General features: G+C 46.0%; 1 protein-coding gene across 2 annotated transcripts in view; it reads left to right on the top strand.

Moving 5' to 3' along the window:
* HELLS (helicase, lymphoid specific) overlaps positions 1-18,719 on the top strand; it is a 549,822-nt gene that overhangs the window by 505,655 nt on the left and 25,448 nt on the right. For both annotated transcript variants that reach the window (XM_069240496.1, XM_069240495.1), the window contains exons 20-21: positions 5,455-5,551; positions 5,632-5,708. In XM_069240496.1, coding sequence (XP_069096597.1) covers positions 5,455-5,551; positions 5,632-5,708 — 174 coding nt within the window. The remainder of the gene's footprint in view (positions 1-5,454; positions 5,552-5,631; positions 5,709-18,719) is intronic.

Here is an 18,719-nt window from a genome sequence, read left to right as displayed (position 1 = left end):
TGGTTGTACTGTTCATGAGTTAGCAAAGCAGAGGGGTCAGCGTGTAAGAATGTACTCGCCATTTGGGAGACCACGTCTTTCCACATTAAGAACAGTAGTTTTGCGTTTGTCAGGACATGTACAGTACATGTCCTGCCTGTCATGTCACACCCTGCCTTTAGAACTCGATAGGCCTGCCAGAGGGATGACACATGTAGGGGGGGAAGTGGTGGCATTGCCACTGCTTTCAATAGCAAAGTCGGGCTCGCAGTATCTGACTGCTCTACCAGTCTCCAATGATGGACTAGAGGTCTCGTTTTTGTTTGGGGGACCTCCAGCATGGCACAAGTAGTGCTGCAAGCACTGGGGTACCCTCTAATTTATTTGCCCTGAGCACCAGGGTACCACTTACTAGGGGCTCACAGGTACATTAGCCATTTTGAATTGGGTACAGTCAATCATCATACACTTACGGGTCGGGACACTGATGTCTAGTTAGCAGGCCTCTGTGCACTTTGAGTCAAAAACCCATCAGCATCTGTCGAATAATTTAGGGGTGACCATACATAAAGTCCTTTCCTTATAATCAGATTTCCAAAACGTCCTCTGCTCAGTCTTGGGTCATGCAGCGGCGAGTGCAGGTGTATTAAAAACAATGTGTAGCAGCAATTCGTACTGACATTTCCCATATGTGCAGATCCATCTGGTCATCCTTTGACATTGTGGGTGATTTTTATGGCCTGGAATATTTGTTCCAGGAGCAAAGTTGGTTGGTGAAGTGCAGTGTGTTATTTTGTAGAATGCTTTCCACTGCAGTGAACAAAATCAGAGAAGCATTGCACTCCACCTTGTTGATTAGGCTAGGTAAACCAGATCGTGGCCGTCATGGCTAGGTAATGCCATAAATCCTCTTGGTAGGTTTTGATGCTTAGATCTTCTACTTTTGCCTCTGTCCGACATTGATAAGGTCTCCTTCTGCCCCTAGTTGCTTTCATGATTCCTAATGACTCCGGATGAGCAGCTACTTTTGAAATCGTTCCTTTTATGCTAGCCACATCTGGTTTCCATGATAGTGTGAATATTATGCCAAAAGGAACATTGAACAATGCAAGTAACCGATCTGTAAGGGAAACTGGGTGACCTCTGGTAAAATTAGACAAAGAAGAAAAATGACAACGCTGCTACTAACCTACTGGTTACACAACAAGCGAGCCCATCATTAAGAATTCCAATAGAGTGAAATACAGGGAACGTATTACCAGAAAGGAGGAGAGGAAGCCAGTCACAGATTCCGGTCCCTGAGGGCCATGACATCAGTGAAAGGTACAGCGGCAACTTGTTCACTGTCACGGATGGTTTCCATCTCTGCGATGCTGCACCTTCACTGCTTAGTGTCAGACAAGTTTTTGATGTTGGAGCACTCTGGTCTCATAGTCTAACACCAGCTTTATTGCCACCCCCCATCATATCATTCAGATTTGGATCATTTATGTAGGAAGTTGGCTCTGTATATACTATTTCAAAGTAAGAAATCGTGTGCACAGAGACCAAGGGCTCCCCTTAGAGGTAAGATAGCGGCAAAATTAGATAATTCTAATGATCTATTTTGTGGTAGTGTGTTCGAGCATTACGCTTATCAGAGCGTAGTGTTAAGCATTTGTTGTACACACACAGGCAATAAATGAGGAACACACACTCGGACTTACTTCAGGCCATTAGGTTCTTATATAGAAACATCTTTTCTTTTATTTTAAGAACCACAGGTTCAAGATTTGCAGTAAACACTTTAAATGCGAGGTACTTCACTTAGATGCTTTAGGAACTTTGAATAAAATCAATATCATATACAGTCTTTGTGTAAAAAAAAAAAAATGGCAATAAGCTATTTTCAAAGTGAACACTGTCCAAAAATCAACAATTCCTGGGGGAGGTAAGTAAAGCACTACAAAGTCTCAGTTCTGGGGCATAGGTAGCCCACCGTTGGGGGTTCAAGGCAACCCCAAAGTTACCACACCAGCAGCTCAGGGCCGGTCAGGTGCATAGGTCAAAGAGGTGCCCAAAACACATAGGCGCCTATGGATAACAGGGGTGCTCCGGTTCCAGGCTGCCAGCAGGCAAGTACCTGTGCCCCTGGGAGAAGGGGGGGGGGGGAGAGCTGGGGGCAGTGTAAAACGTGGAGAAAAATGGCTGTTTTTTTTCACCTGAATTTCTTTATTCTTTCATTTCAGCTATTTTCTATCGGAAACACTTGTAGGATCTACACAAATTACCCCTTGCTGAATGCAGAATGTTGTCTACTTTTCAGAAATGTTTAGCTCTCTGGAAACCAGCATTGGTTTCACACCCATTTCTGTCACTAACTGGAAAGAGGCTGAAAGCAAAAAAACAAAAAAAAAATGGGGTATGTCCCAGTAAAATGCCAAAATTGTTGAAAAAGTGGGTTTTCTCATTCAAATCTGCCTGTTCCTGAAAGCCTGGAAGATGGTGATTTCAGCACCACAAACCCTTTGATACCATTTTCAGGGAGAAAACCACAAGCCTTCTGCAGCCCTTTTTCCACATTTAAAAAAAAATTAAATAAAAATTACGCTGTATTTTGGCTAATTTCTTGGTCTCCTTCAGGGGAACCCACAAAGTCTGGGTACCTGTATAATCCCTAGGCTGTTGGAAAAAAAAGGATGCAAATTTGGCATAGGTAGCTTATGTGGAGATAGTTATGAGGGCCTAAGCGCTAGCTGTCCCAAATAGCCCCCAAAAAAGGCTCAGCACAGGACACAGGAGGGTAAAAGGCCTCGCAGCGACTGGGTAGATATTCGGAGCTGTGGAGCCAATCTAGGGTGTTTCATTCACCCTAGGGCAGTGGTTACCAACCTTTTGACTTCTGTGGACCCCCACTTCATGATTACTGGGACCCGGGAACCCCCACTGACTCATTATTGGAGTCCGGGGACCCCCCACTAAGTCATTACTATAAACTGGGGACCTAATCTGTTAATATTGTTTAATTTTCTAAGCTGTCGTGGACCCCCAGAGGAGGCTTCGCGGACCCCCAGGGGTCCCCGGACCACAGGTTGGGAACCACTGCCCTAGGGCATATAGCCAAGGAAGGAGACAATATCATTCACTTTCTGGAGCTCCCATCAGTCTTGTTAACTCTCAAGGCTTTTATTCCATCTGATTGGTAGTATGCTGTTTCAGATGGAAAAATACCACAACTATTTGCAATATTTTTAAAATGACAGGTGCCCTCTATCTTTAGAGGCACAGAAAATGTTAACGTGGCCTTTAGTCCATGGCCTTTCAATAAAAGCGGGTTAACTACTGGGAATGTAACAAATCCAAGCCTACCTTGTAGGAATGTTTTACAAGGAAAAACATGAATCGGTCTTAGACCTATATATTTTTTTTAACAGATTGGGTTTCCTCAAATGGAACTGGTTTGTAACACCTCAAAAGCCAAATGCCAAAGCTTCACATCAAGACAATTAGAACTCTCTGCAGGACCTCTTTTAATGAGCTATTCAAGCATTACTTTACGCCTCTCCACCAATCCATGAATATCATTGGTGTTGTTGAAACTGTGGTGTTAACATGAGCCTCTTTGCTTCAGAATGGTCCTGTCAATAATGGTTTCCAGGCCTCCTGCAGATGTTAAAGTCCACAGACTGCCATGCAAATCGAAATTTGCAACCAGACTGCAGGCCCAGCTATTCTATAGAACTTGATGTCGTTTAAGTTTGTAACGTAGCTCCTAAGATCAATCACTGTTATCATTTAAATGTGCCATTCGCGCATTCAAACCTAACGGAAGTAGGAGATCTTTAAAAGAAAGCCTTGTGCTCTTTCAAAATGAAAGATTCTGCTTATGGTTCAAAGAGCGTAATCAGAATTTCCTTTTTTTCCTGCCAAAATGTTATCCTGCTGTGCTTGACTGCCCCTGGCCAAATCTCTAATCTGCAGTGTGTTTCAATAAAAGTACATCTTGTAGGTTTAACACCATCCAGAAAAGGGCCTCCTCTAGTCTTCAAGATCCCAGTAATTAAAGACTTCATGGAAGGTTTAAAGAAAATATCTCCCTAATACGGACACTTTCTCCAACTCAAGCCTGAACTTCATAAAATATTTCCACTTTTGAGCCCATTCACAAGACTTCATTGTAAAATTTCTTTCAGTTAAGTCCGCTGTTTGTTCTCTTTCACCACAGCCCGATTGATAGTGAGCGACATGTACTTTAAACTGCTGAACTATATTATCTCCCATTCGCACATGGTAGTTATGAAACTGTTACCTAATGCCTCAATATTAGTAATCAGTCTTTTTCTCTGCCGCTTTTGTGAACTAGCTACCCCAGCAGAATGTTCACTGCGTGCTCTTGATATTGGTTTTAATATGTAAAAGCAGATTTGACGCGTGTATAAAACCTGTGAACTAACGCATACTGGCTGTGCAACTTTTAGATACGCTTTTGATTGTTTAATGCATTACTCTGTGCTCAGTTGGATTATAAACTCCTTTCAAAAAGGCCAAAAGCTCATTCTACCAGAGAAAAAGGTGCAGCTATGGCTTGGTTGGGAAACATTCCCTTTTCCAGATGTATGTAAAGCAGCTACATGGAAATATTTTCGTACTTTTACCAACCAGTTGGATTCCGAGTCCAGAGTGAACTGGAGGCTGATGCTACCTTAAGACTTTTTTTTAGGTAACTATCTTTTGAAGTGGTTATTGTTATATTGAAAGGTTTTCTTACTTTCCTCTTATGATGGAAAACTTTGGGTGATGAGGGATGTTCTTGGCACTGTTTTCTAATAAGAAGTGTTACTTGTACTCCTGGTTCTGCTTCATAGAAATGTTCATTGAAGCCATAAACTACTTGCCCTCATCCCTGGCTTTCTATCTTTCCCAAAAGGTAATCAGAGGCTTGGTTTTCTCAGTTGTGCAGACTGGTTTTTGGAGGAGAGTATTAGGCATCTTTAGAGAGAGAACACCCTAGTCTTTAGGGGGTAGGGTGTCTTTTTAACTCCAGTCTCAGATTGTGCTTCTCCACGTTTTTTTGCCATTTTAGACTGCAGAACGATTTTTGGAGCTGCAGTGTAGGTTTCGGAAGGGTGTTTGTTTTAAACAATTCAACAAACGTAAGATTACACTGCCTTGCATATTGGGGATCTGCCTAAATCGAATTCTAGTGTTGGAAGAGCTTGATTTCTGTATTGCTGTCCACTTATTGTAACTTGAATTGAGATCTGACATGGCAAGAACTTTTTTGGCCGCAAACTGTTTTGTTAAGGGATCCCTTACTGGATGCATTTGACTGTGATTCTTGCCAGCACTGGTGTTGATGACCATTTGTATGTCAGTTCGCTTGTTCCTCTGCTGTTCTAGGGAGTGGCTAAAGAGAGCTTTGTTAAAATGTAAAAGAATCTTAACCCTTGGCAGTTTGTCCGCAGTTTTACCTACTTTAAAGTTTATTTTTCACAGACAAGTTCAAAGGTGGCCAAGCAGGAATACATCAGTCGAAAAGCTGTTTGGATCCTCAAGAACTAATGGAATTACTTCGTTCCAGAGATTTTGAAAGGTATTTAGATGGTCTGAAGTGCGCTGTATTTAGTTCAGATGAAGTTCACAATTAAACCTGACTCTTTTCTTATTGTACAGGGAGGTTAACGGATCTGCTGATAAGGTGATTAGTGACAAAGACCTTGAGCTGCTGTTGGATAGAAGTGACCTTATTGGTAAGTGATGCGGTTCCAGTTAATTTGTATACAGCTTAATGTAGGAAGCTGGCTATTGACATAGTATACCAAAATGAGGTATACTGTGCAAAGAGTCCAGAGGGTTACTTACTAGTATACAGGGTCTTGCTCTAGCAATCCCAAGGTGCTCTTTTTAGAGGATAGTGTGGTCGAGCATCCTTCGGCTTATCAGCACCAGCTGGTCACCTGGGGTAGCTGGGTGCAGAGGTGCTTTACAGCGTCAGGTGCCCGATGTTAGTCAATGGGGGATCGGTCCGGTTGAAAAGAGACTGCATGTTTGGACAGGGAGTTCAGTCCAGGAGGGCCAACAGGTGAGTTTAAGTCTTGAGATGCTTTTGGATGTGGGGACACTTTGGATCCTCTTCTCAATGGGCCAGGGGCAACAGGCGCAGAGGTATCCTGAGGTGTCTGTTTTTCTCCTCCAGGAGCACTCGTGGTTGAGGGGGCCTGTGGGCAGAGGCTGCAGGCAGCATCGGGGAGTCCACAGTGGGCAAGAGCAAGGTGGGCCATCTCGGGATGGCTGAGGTACCACGTTGTCACCGTTGGTCCACTTAAACTCGAGCTAGATGGCATGGGTGAATGGTGCTTTCCGGTGTCAGGTTTTTGTGGTGCGGAATCCTCCTAGGTCTCTTGGGGTGCCTGCAAGATGGAGCGATGTAGCTCTACTTCTCCACAGGAGTACCTTGGTCTTTGTTTTTGTTGAAGGCAAGCAGGCCTTCCAGGCTTTTGGAGGCACAACAGCTGTCAGGACGATCTACTTTGGCACAAATCGGTGGGAACGACAGGCCTGCAGTGCTGGGGCCAAGTCAGGTACTTCTTCAGCCGATTTTGCTTTTGCAGATCTTGGGTGGTGGTGGTGTTGATAGGTCAGCAGGAATCTGATTTTCTGAATGAATGACATGGAGAAGAGATTTACAGCCCGTGGATATTCTAAAAAGATTTTTTTTAAAGCACGACACAAAGCAAGATATTTGGATAGAAATAGAACTTTGATACTTAAAGTACATGAAGAATCTAATAGAACATGCAACCTGGTAAGATTTATAACAGACTACAATGAGGCCTCCTTGATCCTTAAGAAGTACATGACTAAACATTGGAATTTACTACTGCAGGATGAGTCACTCAAAGATGTGGTGTCTGGAACAGTAGTCACATCTTTTCGTAGAGGTAGAACCCTCAGAAATGTATTGAGTCCTAGTTTCACTACCATCCCCCCTAAGAAAACTTGGTTATCTCAAAGAGGTATGGGTTTTTTTAAATGTGGTTTTTGTGGAGTCTGTCGCTGGGCATGTCATAAGATGCAGAATTTCTTTTACAATGGTAAATCATTTGTAATTTGTTCCACTATGGACTGCAACTCCAACTTTGTTGTTTATATAATAGGCTGTAAATGTTCTAGAATTTATGTTGGAAGCACCATAAGACCACTCAAAATCAGAATAGGAGAACATATGCGTGCTCTCAAGAATGCTGATATGAGATATCCGTTAGTGGCACATATGATGTCGTGCGAGGCACAATCAACCCATAAATGCTTTGGATTCTTTGGACTTGAACACATCCCCCGGGACCCTAGGGGAGGCAACAGAGAGCTACGTTTACGTAGACAAGAAGCACTATGGATCATGAAATTAAGAGCTGTGGAATCGGGATTAAATTCCGATAGAGAATTGGAATTCTTTTTGGGTGACTAAATTCTGGCTCTCTATGATTACAGCATGTTGCATTTATTACACTGAGATGTTGACTATGCATATGTTGATTCACACATTGTGGTTTGTTGTAAGTACTGTTTGATTTTGTATGATATATTTGCACTCATGAGTTAAATACCAAGATTCTCAAACATCATAGCTTTTAAGCAAACATGGGGGCCTCGCTTGCATTCATATGATTGAAAATTATCCCTATATGTTTCTTAATTTGGTTATTGGTCTTATCAGTGGCTTCACGTGCTAGTATTTTTCAACGGTATTTGAGTCATATAAGATAATATTTCCTGATTGTTTACACCACTAGGTGTTTCACTGAGAAACCTTGTAAATTTATGGCGTTAGTGTGTTTCCTTTATACCATCTAGTGACTGGTGATAAGAGTACTTAATTTTATTTATTGCATTTTACTGCATTTTGGCAAAAAATTTGTTTCAGTAATATAGACTTGTACTAGTTTATAATAATTCTCTTATCAAACGATTTGTTGTTTATTGCAGCCATAAAGCTACATTGGTTAATGTATGATCGGGCTAATCATGGTGTACCTGTTAACATTTAGTTCGGGACGTTTTTTTAAGTCCGTTGTCTATTTTTGTGCCCTTCTACTGGATCGTGGCAACCCGGGAGTATATTTACTTCCGGGTTCATGTGCGCATGGTCAGCGCACTCGCTAGGCGTCCGCACACGGAGACGCCGTGTTTGGATCACAGATACTATATTTTTTGAAGGATCGTGGTAACCCGGGAGTTTATTTACTTCCGTGTTCATGTGCGCATGGTCAGCGCACTCACTAAGCGTCCGCACACGGAGACGCCGGTTTCGGATTACAGATACTATTTGTTGAAGATTGGGGTGAGTTTGACTGTATGCTGTTGTCGGGAATTGAATGATTATTGTTGCGAGACTACCCTAAAACGGTATTTTCATTCAAAAAGATTTACTATATATAATTTATTGATATTTATTAGTATACTGTTATATTATGGATTATTGGTGGGCTATTGTGCATGTTTATTGTGCATATCAGGGTGACTTTTATGGCACAATATGTTAAATTCTAGCTTTCTTAAGTGCTTGTGTTCTTTATTTCTTAACAGCAGATCAAAACTCCATTTGGATAAGTTACATGTCGGATTACATTTGGCATTATAGCTTGGTTGTTCAAGCTCTAGTGGATAACAAGGTATTTTGGTTTAACAATTAGTGGCCTTGTGAACACAGTGGTGCACTATGGTGGCATGTACTGGTTTCTGGTTTCTAACTAAAAGTTGTTTATTATTTTTATAGAGTTTACGGTTTGTTTTGTAAATTTCGGGTTTGTGTATTTAGGCTTTCTATCAGGTACTTACCTTGAATTCATTTCTCTCACTTAACGTAGTGGGTTATATTATCCAAATTTCACCTTCCTTGAGCTTTATCACACATATATCACGAACTTGATGGTTGAGCATATTGGTCTTAACTCGTGTATTTTGTTTATGATTTCTAGCCCTGAAGAAGTCGTTAGGGATATACACATTTCCCAAGACGAAACACGTGTTGGCTGGAACCACAAATTTCTTTGGATTTTGGACTGTCTAATGTGTAATCACAATCTGAATAAACTTTGGACTTATCGTTTTGGTTGAATTTAGGACCTTTCTGTTGTATATGGACTAATATGTACAATTAGTTTTCAATGTGAATTGTTTATTCAAAATTCCTTTTGTGATATTAGAGGGGTCCCTCTTTGTGTATTTTCTAAGTTGTGAGGTGGTTTTTCACCTCTAAGGGTAGGGTGTGTCCCTTGTGAGGTTCCCCGTTATTTACTTAGGGTAGATTGGCATCCTGAGCGCCATATTTCCTCTATTCGCACCCCGTTCCATTATTACCGGTGGGAACGACAGGCCTGCAGTGCTGGGGCCAAGTCAGGTGGTACTTCAGCCGATTTTGCTTTTGCAGATCTTGGGTGGTGGTGGTGTTGATAGGTCAGCAGGAATCTGATTTTCTGGTTAAAGGGGTGTAAGGAAATGCCTCCTTGGCATGGTTACCCCCTGACTTTTTGCTGATGCCATTTATAATTGAAAGTATGCTGGGATCCTGCCAACCAGGCCCCAGCACCAGTGTTCTTTTCCTAAACTGTACCTTTGTTTCCACAATGGGCACAGCACTGACACTCAGATAAGTCCCTTGTAAATGGTACCCCTGGTACCAAGGGCCCTGATGCCAGGGAAGGTCTCCTAAGGGCTGCAGTATGTCTTATGCCACCCTGGGGACCCCTCACTCAGCACATGCACACTGCCTCAGCATGTGTGCTAGTGGGGAGAAAATGACTAAGTCGACATGGCACTCCCCTCAGAGTGCCATGCCAGCCTCACACTGCCTGTGGCAGTGGTAAGTCACCCCTCTAGCAGGCCTTACAGCCCTAAGGCAGGGTGCACTATACCACAGGTGAGGGCATATGTGCATGAGCCCTATGTCCCTACAGTGTCTAAGCAAAACCTTAGACATTGTAAGTACAGGGTAGCCGTAAGAGTATATGGTCTGGGAGTTTGTCAAACACGAACTCCACAGATCCATAATGGCTACACTGAAATCGGGGAAGTTTGCTATCAAACTTCTCAGCACAATAAATGCACACTGATGCCAGTGTGGAATGTATTGTAAAATGCACCCAGAGGACATCTTCGAGATGCCCCCGGAATACCATTCCAACTCCTAGTGCTAGGGTGACCAGTTTCTGCCAGCCTGCCACAACCAGATGTGTTTCTGGCCACATGGGGTGAGTGCATTTGTCACTCTGTGGCCAGGAACAAAGCCTGTACTGGGTGGTGGTGCTTCTCACCACCCCCTGCAGGGACTGTAACACCTGGCGGTGAGCCTCAAAGGCTCACCCCTTTTGTTACAGTGCCACAGGGCATCTCAGCTAGTGGAGATGCCCCTCCGGCCACTGCCCCCACTTTTGGTGGCAAGGATGGAGGAGATATTTAGAAAAACGGGGAGGAGCCACCCACCAGTCAGGACAGCCCCCTAAGGTGCCCTGAGCTGAGGTGGCCCCTGCCTTTAGAAATACTCCATCTTTAGTTTGGAGGATTCCCCCAATAGGAATAGGGAGGGATGTGACCCCCTCCCCTCAAGGAGGAGGCACAAAGAGGGTGTAGCCACCCTCCAGGACAATAGCCATAGGCTACTACTTCCCCTCCGCCCCCCCCCCCCCCCCCCCCCAAGACCTAAACACACCCCTAAATTTAGTATTTAGGGGCACCAAAAAACCCAGGAAATCAGATTCCTGCAACCTGAAACAAGGACTGCTGACCTTGAAGCCCTGCAGAGGCGATGGAGGACAACTGCTTTGGCCCCAGCCCTGCCGGCCTGTTTCCTGACTTGAAAAACTGCAACAACGACTCATCCGACAGGGACCAGCGACCTCTGAAGTCTCAGAGGACTGCCCTGAACCAAAGGACCAAGAAACTCCTGTGAGCAAGGGCTCTGCTCAACAACAAGCAACAACTTTGCAACTTTTCAAGACTTCACTCTTCCTGCCGGAAGCATGAGACTTCACCCTCTGCACCCGATGCCCCCGACTCAAGAACCAACACCACAGGGAGGACTCCCAGGCGACTGGCAACTGTAACCTTGTGGGTAGCCCGAGACGACCCCCCGGTCCCCCAAAGCGAAGAATGCAGAGAGATTCCAGAGGCTTCCCCTGACCACGACTTCCTGTAGCAAGGAACCAGATGCCTGGACCAAGCACTGCACCTGCAGCCCTCAGGACCAGAAGGAACCGAACCTCAGTGCAGGAGTGACCCCCAGGTGACCCTCTACCTAGCCCAGTTGGTGGTTGGCCCGAGAAGTCCCCCTGTGCCCAGCCTGCACCACTAGTGACCCCCCCCCCCCCCCCGGGGTCCCTCTATTCAATCCTATACAAAACCCAACGCCTGCTTTGCACACTGCACCCGGCCACCCCTGTGCCGCTGAGGGTGTGTTTTGTGTGCCTACTTGTCTCTCAACCCCCCTGCCCTTTTTTTGCTCTGCAAAACCCCCCTGGTCTGCCCTCCAAAGACCAGGTACCTGTAGGCAGACTGGAACCGGAGCACCCCTGTTCTTTATAGGTGCCTATGTGTCTTGGGCACCTCTTTGACCTCTGCACATGACCGGCCCTGAGCTGCTGGTGTGGCAACTTTGGGGTTGCCTTGAACCCCCAACGGTGCTCTACCTATTCCCAGGAACGGAGACTTGTAAGTGTCTTTACTTACGTGACAAACTAACCATTACTTACCTCCCCCCAGGAACTGTTGATTTTTGCACAGTGTCCACTTTTAAAATAGCTTATTGCCATTTTAACAAAAACTGTGTATGTTACTGCTCTAATTCAAAGTTCCTAACTTACCTGTGTGTAGTACCTTGCATTTGATGTATTTACTTCAAATCTTGAACTTGTGGTTCTAATAATAAATTAAGAAAATATATTTTTCTATATAAAAGCTATTGACCTAGAGTGAAGTCTTTCAGTGTGTGTTCCTTATTTATTGCCTGTGTGTGTACAACAAATGCGTAACACTATCCTCTGATAAGCCTACTGCTCGACCACACTACCGCAAAATAGAGCATTAGAAATATCTAATTTTGCCACTATCTTACCTCTTAGGGGAACCCTTGGACTCTGCACACTATCTCTTACTTGGAGATAGTATATACAGAGCCAACATCCTACAAGGGACTTCCCAAAATACTGAATTTAGGGGAGTGTAGGGTAGTAGCCAATGGGCTACTTATCCCCTGGGGTTCTTACATCACCTATATAACCACTTCCAGTGGGAACTGGGTATTAACCTGTCCCAGGGTTCCTACTTCTGCCAACACGAAGATGTATGGGGTGACTTTCATATATTGCACAGAGTATCTGATGGAGACTTCTAGTTGCAGATTCCTTAACTTTTAAATTCTCCCATCGTCAGATTGGATCCGAAGACTTTTTCTTCGAGCAGAACCTCTGTGTGCCATTAGGTGGCGTTGGTTGACTCCTGGGGCTTCTGTGGCGTTGTTCGCCGTGATGATGTTGCGATTGTATATAGGCGCCACCCCAACACGCTGATGTCTGTTCTTTTCTTGCGCACCAGTCTACGCGCAGATCCAGACGAGCTACTGCGGTCACTTTTTTACTACTACGACATTTTTGTTAGCTATTTTTGACGAGGTGGTGGATGCGTTGAAGGATGTCCCTCAAGACCAGTTTCAAGCCCTGTGACTCCTGTCCCCGAATGATGTTGGTGACGGATTGGCACCTTGTCTTTGGTGCCTGGAGCGCCATCACGACCCAAAGTTATGCTCGGAGTGTCAGGCCATGAACCCAAAACCTCTGAGGGAGCAGTCCCTAAAGCTCATGGCGGCCCGACACTTGACTCTGCGGTGCTCACTGTCTCGTTCGAGAGGAAGGTTTTGAGACTGGCCGCTGAGTCACCACCACTCTTCATCCTCTAAGTCATAGGGGCATACGAGTCATAAAGTCGAAAAAGACCAAACGTTCTTCGACTTCACCCCGTCGCTCGGACGATGTGCCGCTAGAAGAGCGTTGATGCTCTACTGCTTTATCCTCAGAGCCTCCTAGAATTAGGGAGGAGGCACAAAGAGGGTGTAGCCACCCTCCAGGACAGTAGCCATTGGCTACTGCCCTCCTGACCTAAACACATCCCCTACAACTAGTATTTAGGGGTTCCCCAGAACCCAGGAAATTAGATTCCTGCAACCTACAAGGACTGCTGACCTGAAAGCCCTGCAGAGATGACGGAGATGACAACAGACTTGGCCCCAGCCCTACCGGCCTGTCTCCAGACTCAAAGAACCTGCACAGCGACGCATCCGACAAGGACCAGTGACCTCTGAAGCCTCAGAGGACTGTTCTGAACCCGTAGAACCAAGAAACTCCAGTGAACAGCAGCACTGTTCAAAACCAGCAACAATCTTGCAACTTTCAAAGAATTCACTCTTCCCGCCGAAAGCGTGAGACTTCACACTCTGCACCCGACACCCCCAGCTCGAGATCCAGAGAACCAACACTGCCGGGAGGACTCCCTGGTGACAATGACCTTGTGAGTAACCTGAGACGACCCCACCCCGACCCTCCCAGCAACGCATGCAGAGCGGATTCTGAGGCTCCCCTTGACCGTGACTGCCTGAAACAAAGAACCCGATGCCTGGACCAAGCACTGCACCCGTAGCCCCCAGGACCAGAAAGAACCGAACTTCAGTGCAGGAGTGACCCCCAGGTGACCCTCTGCCTAGCCCAGTCGGCTGGCCAGAGAAGCGCCCCCCCCCCGTGCCCTGCCTGCACTGCTAGAGTGACCCCATGGTCCCTCCATTGATTCCTATTGAAAACCCGACACCTGCTAAGCACACTGCACCGGGCCACCCCTGTGCCGCTGAGGGTGTGTTTTGTGTGCCTACTTGTGAGCATTCTTCCCCCCACCACCCTTCCCCTGCCCTCCAAAGACACAGGTACTTACCTGTTGGCAGACTGGAACCGGAGCACCCCTGTTATCCAGTATTGGATCTTTCATAAATTCACATGCTTGAATCATCCGCGTCGAAGTGGGAGTCCCAGTGTACATAAAATAGCAATAATTAACAAATAAAAGTTTTTTGCCATAGGCTATAATGGAGACAGTAATTGCTCATATAGCCTATCCATGTCCTTTTGTGAAAAGGACCCAAACCTGCCTGCTGACCAATCAGGCACCAGCACCCTCTCGAACACTCTCCAGAGAAGCTCCTTCCCTCAGATTTTCTACCGCACGTCATGTGAAAGGAGTCTCCCTGTGCTCTGCTCAGTTTGTTACTACTTCAGAATCTTTTTTCTCTCAAAGAATTGAAAATATGTCTGATTCTTCTAGAAAAGGCCTTTTTGGCCCTTGCAAGACCTGTGGAAAGAAAAGGCTCCATGTGGATGATCCACATAAAGACTGCTTGTATTGTCTCTTCCCACAACACCAGGTTAAAGACTGCAAGATATGTCGCACTTTCTCCACAAAAACCCTCAGGGACCGTGAGGGTAGACTCCTGACATGGTTACAGGCTAAATCCTGTACTTAAGGTGAGGAGAGTGGGTCAGAGAGGCCACATAAAAGGTCAAAACCTTTTTGAGGACCTGGGCCACACAGAAAAATCTAGAAAGGCAGAAATTACATCATGGGAAGGGCTTACAGACTTCAGTCTCCTCTGAGCCTTCTTCTCCTCTTCAAAAGGAGGAGTCCTACCGTCTTTCTCCTTCAGAGCCTTCTACTTCTTGAAAAATCCGACGACGACACCGTCGACGACGACGGTATTAACTACCATCTCCATTACATAGTTGACGAGACCGCCATCAGCGTCGACTACTCTGACATCAACGGTAAGGGCTCCTATCCCCTGACTCAAACCTCAGTTGACGAGAACTTCACAACGGAACATCGTCTATTATAACACCGTCGACGACAGCCTCGTCGACTAGCATATCCACGACGACAATGTCATCGGCTGTTTCACCGTCAAAGAAGCCGTCGTCGCCGAAACCACAGTCTACGAGACCATCGTCGATGGAAAAATCTGTACCGTCCACGGCATCGTCAACTTTCACACCATCGACGACTGCACTGGTGCCTGTCAGGCAGATAGAGGCAACTCCTACCTCTTCCAGGTCTCCGGATCTCTGTGCCATGGTCAGGATCACATTTCTGCCCACACCAGACATTTATCCAATAGACACATCTCAAAGCAAGGTGTCAACTTTAGTACCCAGTCATCTCCTTGACTGGGAGGAGTCAATTGAAGGTCCATTCGGAGATGCACACAGCCCATCACAGCTCCACGTCAAGTATCAAGAAGATGACGATGAGTATGACCGGTACCAACCATACTACTCATCAGGAACACTATTACCAACCAAGAGAGCCTCAGCATAGAGGCTCTATACAGATGCCTTCCTCCTTAATCCAAGATTTACAAACTATTCTACAGGATTATAGGAGAAGGTTCCCAGTGGCAGCAGAAGATAAGCCACCACCGCCAGTCTCTCCGGTTACACCAATCAATGTCCCTCCTCCTCCAGCTACTCCAAGAATAACACCCCACTCGGTGTTAGCTGCACCCTCTAGAGATGAAGGTTCCACTTCAGGGGAAGGAGAAATTTCTACCCCGCAACATCCTACTGAGGAATGGGATGACTACTTGGCCCCCACTCCTTCTCCACCACCTCCTCGCCCCTCTGATTCTCCACCCGAAGACATAGGTGGTTTCCATAATCTTATGGACAGAGCTGCTGTAGTACGCTTCCACCTTCCAACATCTGTCTCCCAGTCGGAATGTTTCCTACATGATTTTAAGGAGCAGTCAAGGAAGTCTGTACGGTCCATTCCTATTATCGATTTTATATGGAGCGAGGATACAAAGATTATGCCCAACCCGGCAACAGTCCCACCAGTCCTGCAAAAACTGGAAAAGAAATACAAGGCAACCCAAGACTCTCCGGCATGTCTTACTGGCCACCCAAAGCCTGACTCAGTTATTTCACAAGCTGCTCAAAGGCGTTCTAAAAACCCATCGACGCCTATCTCTACTCCTCCAGACAAAGAAGGACGGAGATTAGATAATATAGGCAAAAGATTCTCATCTATGTCGGCAATCACTGTCAGAGCAGCAAATTCTTTGGCAATCCTGGGTCGTTATGACCGGCAAATGTGGTCGGACATGCAACCTTTCTTGGACCTCATCCCTGCAAGCAAGCAGAGGCACGGAAGATCCTCCAAGAGGGTGAGCGTACGTCAGAAGAAATAATCGACTGCGCTCTTGATATAGCCTCTACTGGTTTTTGTCAACTAGCAGGTGCCGCCGTCTTAAGCCGCCAAGGTTGGCTCAAAGCCACATCTTTCAGGCTGGAAGTGCAGTCCTGTATCCTCGACATGCCTTACGATGGCAAATCTCTTTCGCAAGCATGTAGATGACACGCTCCAAGCCATCAGACCGACACGGACACTGCCAAGTCCCTAGGTACCCTGCAGTACCGGAAACAGCCATTTCGAGGTTCCTTCCACAGGCAGTACCAGCAATCCCAGTATCTGCCTTTCTACCACCAACAGTACAGGCAATCATCTACGGCTTCCTACGCCAGACAGGGAGGAAAGAGAAGACAGGGTTCACAAACCAGAGATCAACCCAGAAAACAATGATCTTCTCCAGGCACCGGCTATGCTTCCCCAATGGTCACACCATCAGAAAATAGGAGCAAATATTTCCAACTACATCCAAGAGTGGAAGAAAAGAACATCAGACAAATGGGTGCTGGATATAGTGACAAGAGGTCATACCTTGGAATTCATACAAAAGCCACCGCATCATCCAGCAAGATCAGGCAGACCTCTCCATCTTCATCTGCTTCAACAGGGGTATTCAGCCTGCTTGCCAAAGGAGCTATAGAGGCAGTTACATTTCAACAACGAGGTCTTGGAATCTACTCCCGTTTCTTCCTCATAAGAAAGAAGTCAGGGGAATGGCGTCCTACACTAGATCTCAGGAAACTCAACAAGTTCCTTCCTTGATATCCTGCACCTCCTCAATCCTGGAGATTTTATGACAACTCTAGATCTCCAGGACGCCTACTTCCACATACCAATACACCAAAAACATCGCAAATATCTCCGCTTTACGGTAGCCGGTGCCCATTATCAGTTCAAAGTCCTGCCATTTGGTCTGAGATCAGCTCCAAGAATCTTCACGAAATGCCTTGCCCCAGTCGCAGGTTTCCTCCGAAGCAAGGGTTTCCAGGTGTTTCCATACCTGGCTGACTGGCTCATAAAAGCTCTGTCAACGCTACTAGCTTCCAAAGCGACAAACGCCTGCTTAAGATTATTCAACAGTTTGGGTCTAACAGTGAATCTACAGAAGTCAGTCGTACTTCCCTCATGCAGAAGAGTTTTCCTGGGAGCAGAATTAGACACTATCCAAAACAAGGCATATCTCACTCCAGCAAGGCAGCAGAAGCTAACCCAGTTGGCTGTCAGAATCTCCACAAAAGAGTTTGTTTCAGTACGACTGGTCAAGTCGCTTCTGGTCACGATTTCCTTGGCCATAGTCCTAGTATGACTAGCAAGACTCCGAATGAGGCCACTGCAACTCCAATGGACCCAGTTGCAAGGGTCCTTCAACGACTTAATAACTATCACACCAAAAATTCGGCAGGCGTTGAAGTGGTGGTCTCACACCAACCACCTTTCCCAAGGTCTTACTTTTCTAGCACCAATAACAGACTTTGTCATCACCACAGACGCCTCCTTGGAAGGCTGGGGAGGCCATTTGCAGGACATGCGCATTCAAGGCAGATGGTCCAATCTCCAGAAAGAAATGCACATAAACCTGATAGAACTGAAGGGGATCCATCTCACGCTCAAAGCTTTTCTTCCACGCATCGCAGTGTCCTCAGTGTTAGTCACAACACAACAAGTATGTTTTACATCAACAAGCAGGGAGGAACAAGATCCCTCTCCCTCTCAAGGGAAGCTCAGTCTCTTTGGGACTGGCTCACACTGAACAACGTCCGCCTCAGGGTGAAGCACCTGCCTGGGGTCAACAACGCCCTAGAGGACTCTCTCAGCAGGACGGATGACAACTGCCATGAGTGGGAACTCAATCAGAACATACTCGACGGCATCTTCCAACGATGGGGTCGGATGAACCTAGACTTGTTTGCCACCAACCTGAACGCCAAATGCCAGTTCTACGCCAGTCGATACCCACTCCCGGGGCTGTGGGGAAATGCTCTTTTGATGAGATGGTCCGGGATCTTTGCCTACGCATTCCCCCCCCCCCCCCCCCCAAATCCCTCTGATTCCCAGGCTCCTCAGGAAAATGAAGTCCGAATGCTCCAGGATCATTCTTATAGCCCCCAGATGGCCTAGACAGTACTGGTACACGGAGCTCCTAATCCGGTCTGTGGCCAATCCAATCCGCCTTCCTTGCAACCACAATCTTCTAATGAAGAATCAGGGTCTCATCCTTCATCCCAACCCAGCTTCACTACAATTGCATGTTAGGCTGCTGGGTACAGAGAGTTTCACGATATGAACATCGATCAGGAATGTAGATTAATATTATCTAGGGCACGAACCGAGAGCACAAATAAGACGTACAAACTCAAGTGGAAGAGATTTTGTTTGGTGCAATCAGAACAATTTTCAGCCGTTTCAAATTAACCCTGAGCAAATTCTTTCTTACCTGCTCTCTCTCTCCAAGGCTGGTCTTTGCCATGCATCAGTCAAGATTCACC

Source organism: Pleurodeles waltl, chromosome 6 (assembly GCF_031143425.1).
Source record: "Pleurodeles waltl isolate 20211129_DDA chromosome 6, aPleWal1.hap1.20221129, whole genome shotgun sequence".
Taxonomy (NCBI): domain Eukaryota; kingdom Metazoa; phylum Chordata; class Amphibia; order Caudata; family Salamandridae; genus Pleurodeles; species Pleurodeles waltl.
This window is presented reverse-complemented; position numbering and strand designations above follow the sequence as displayed.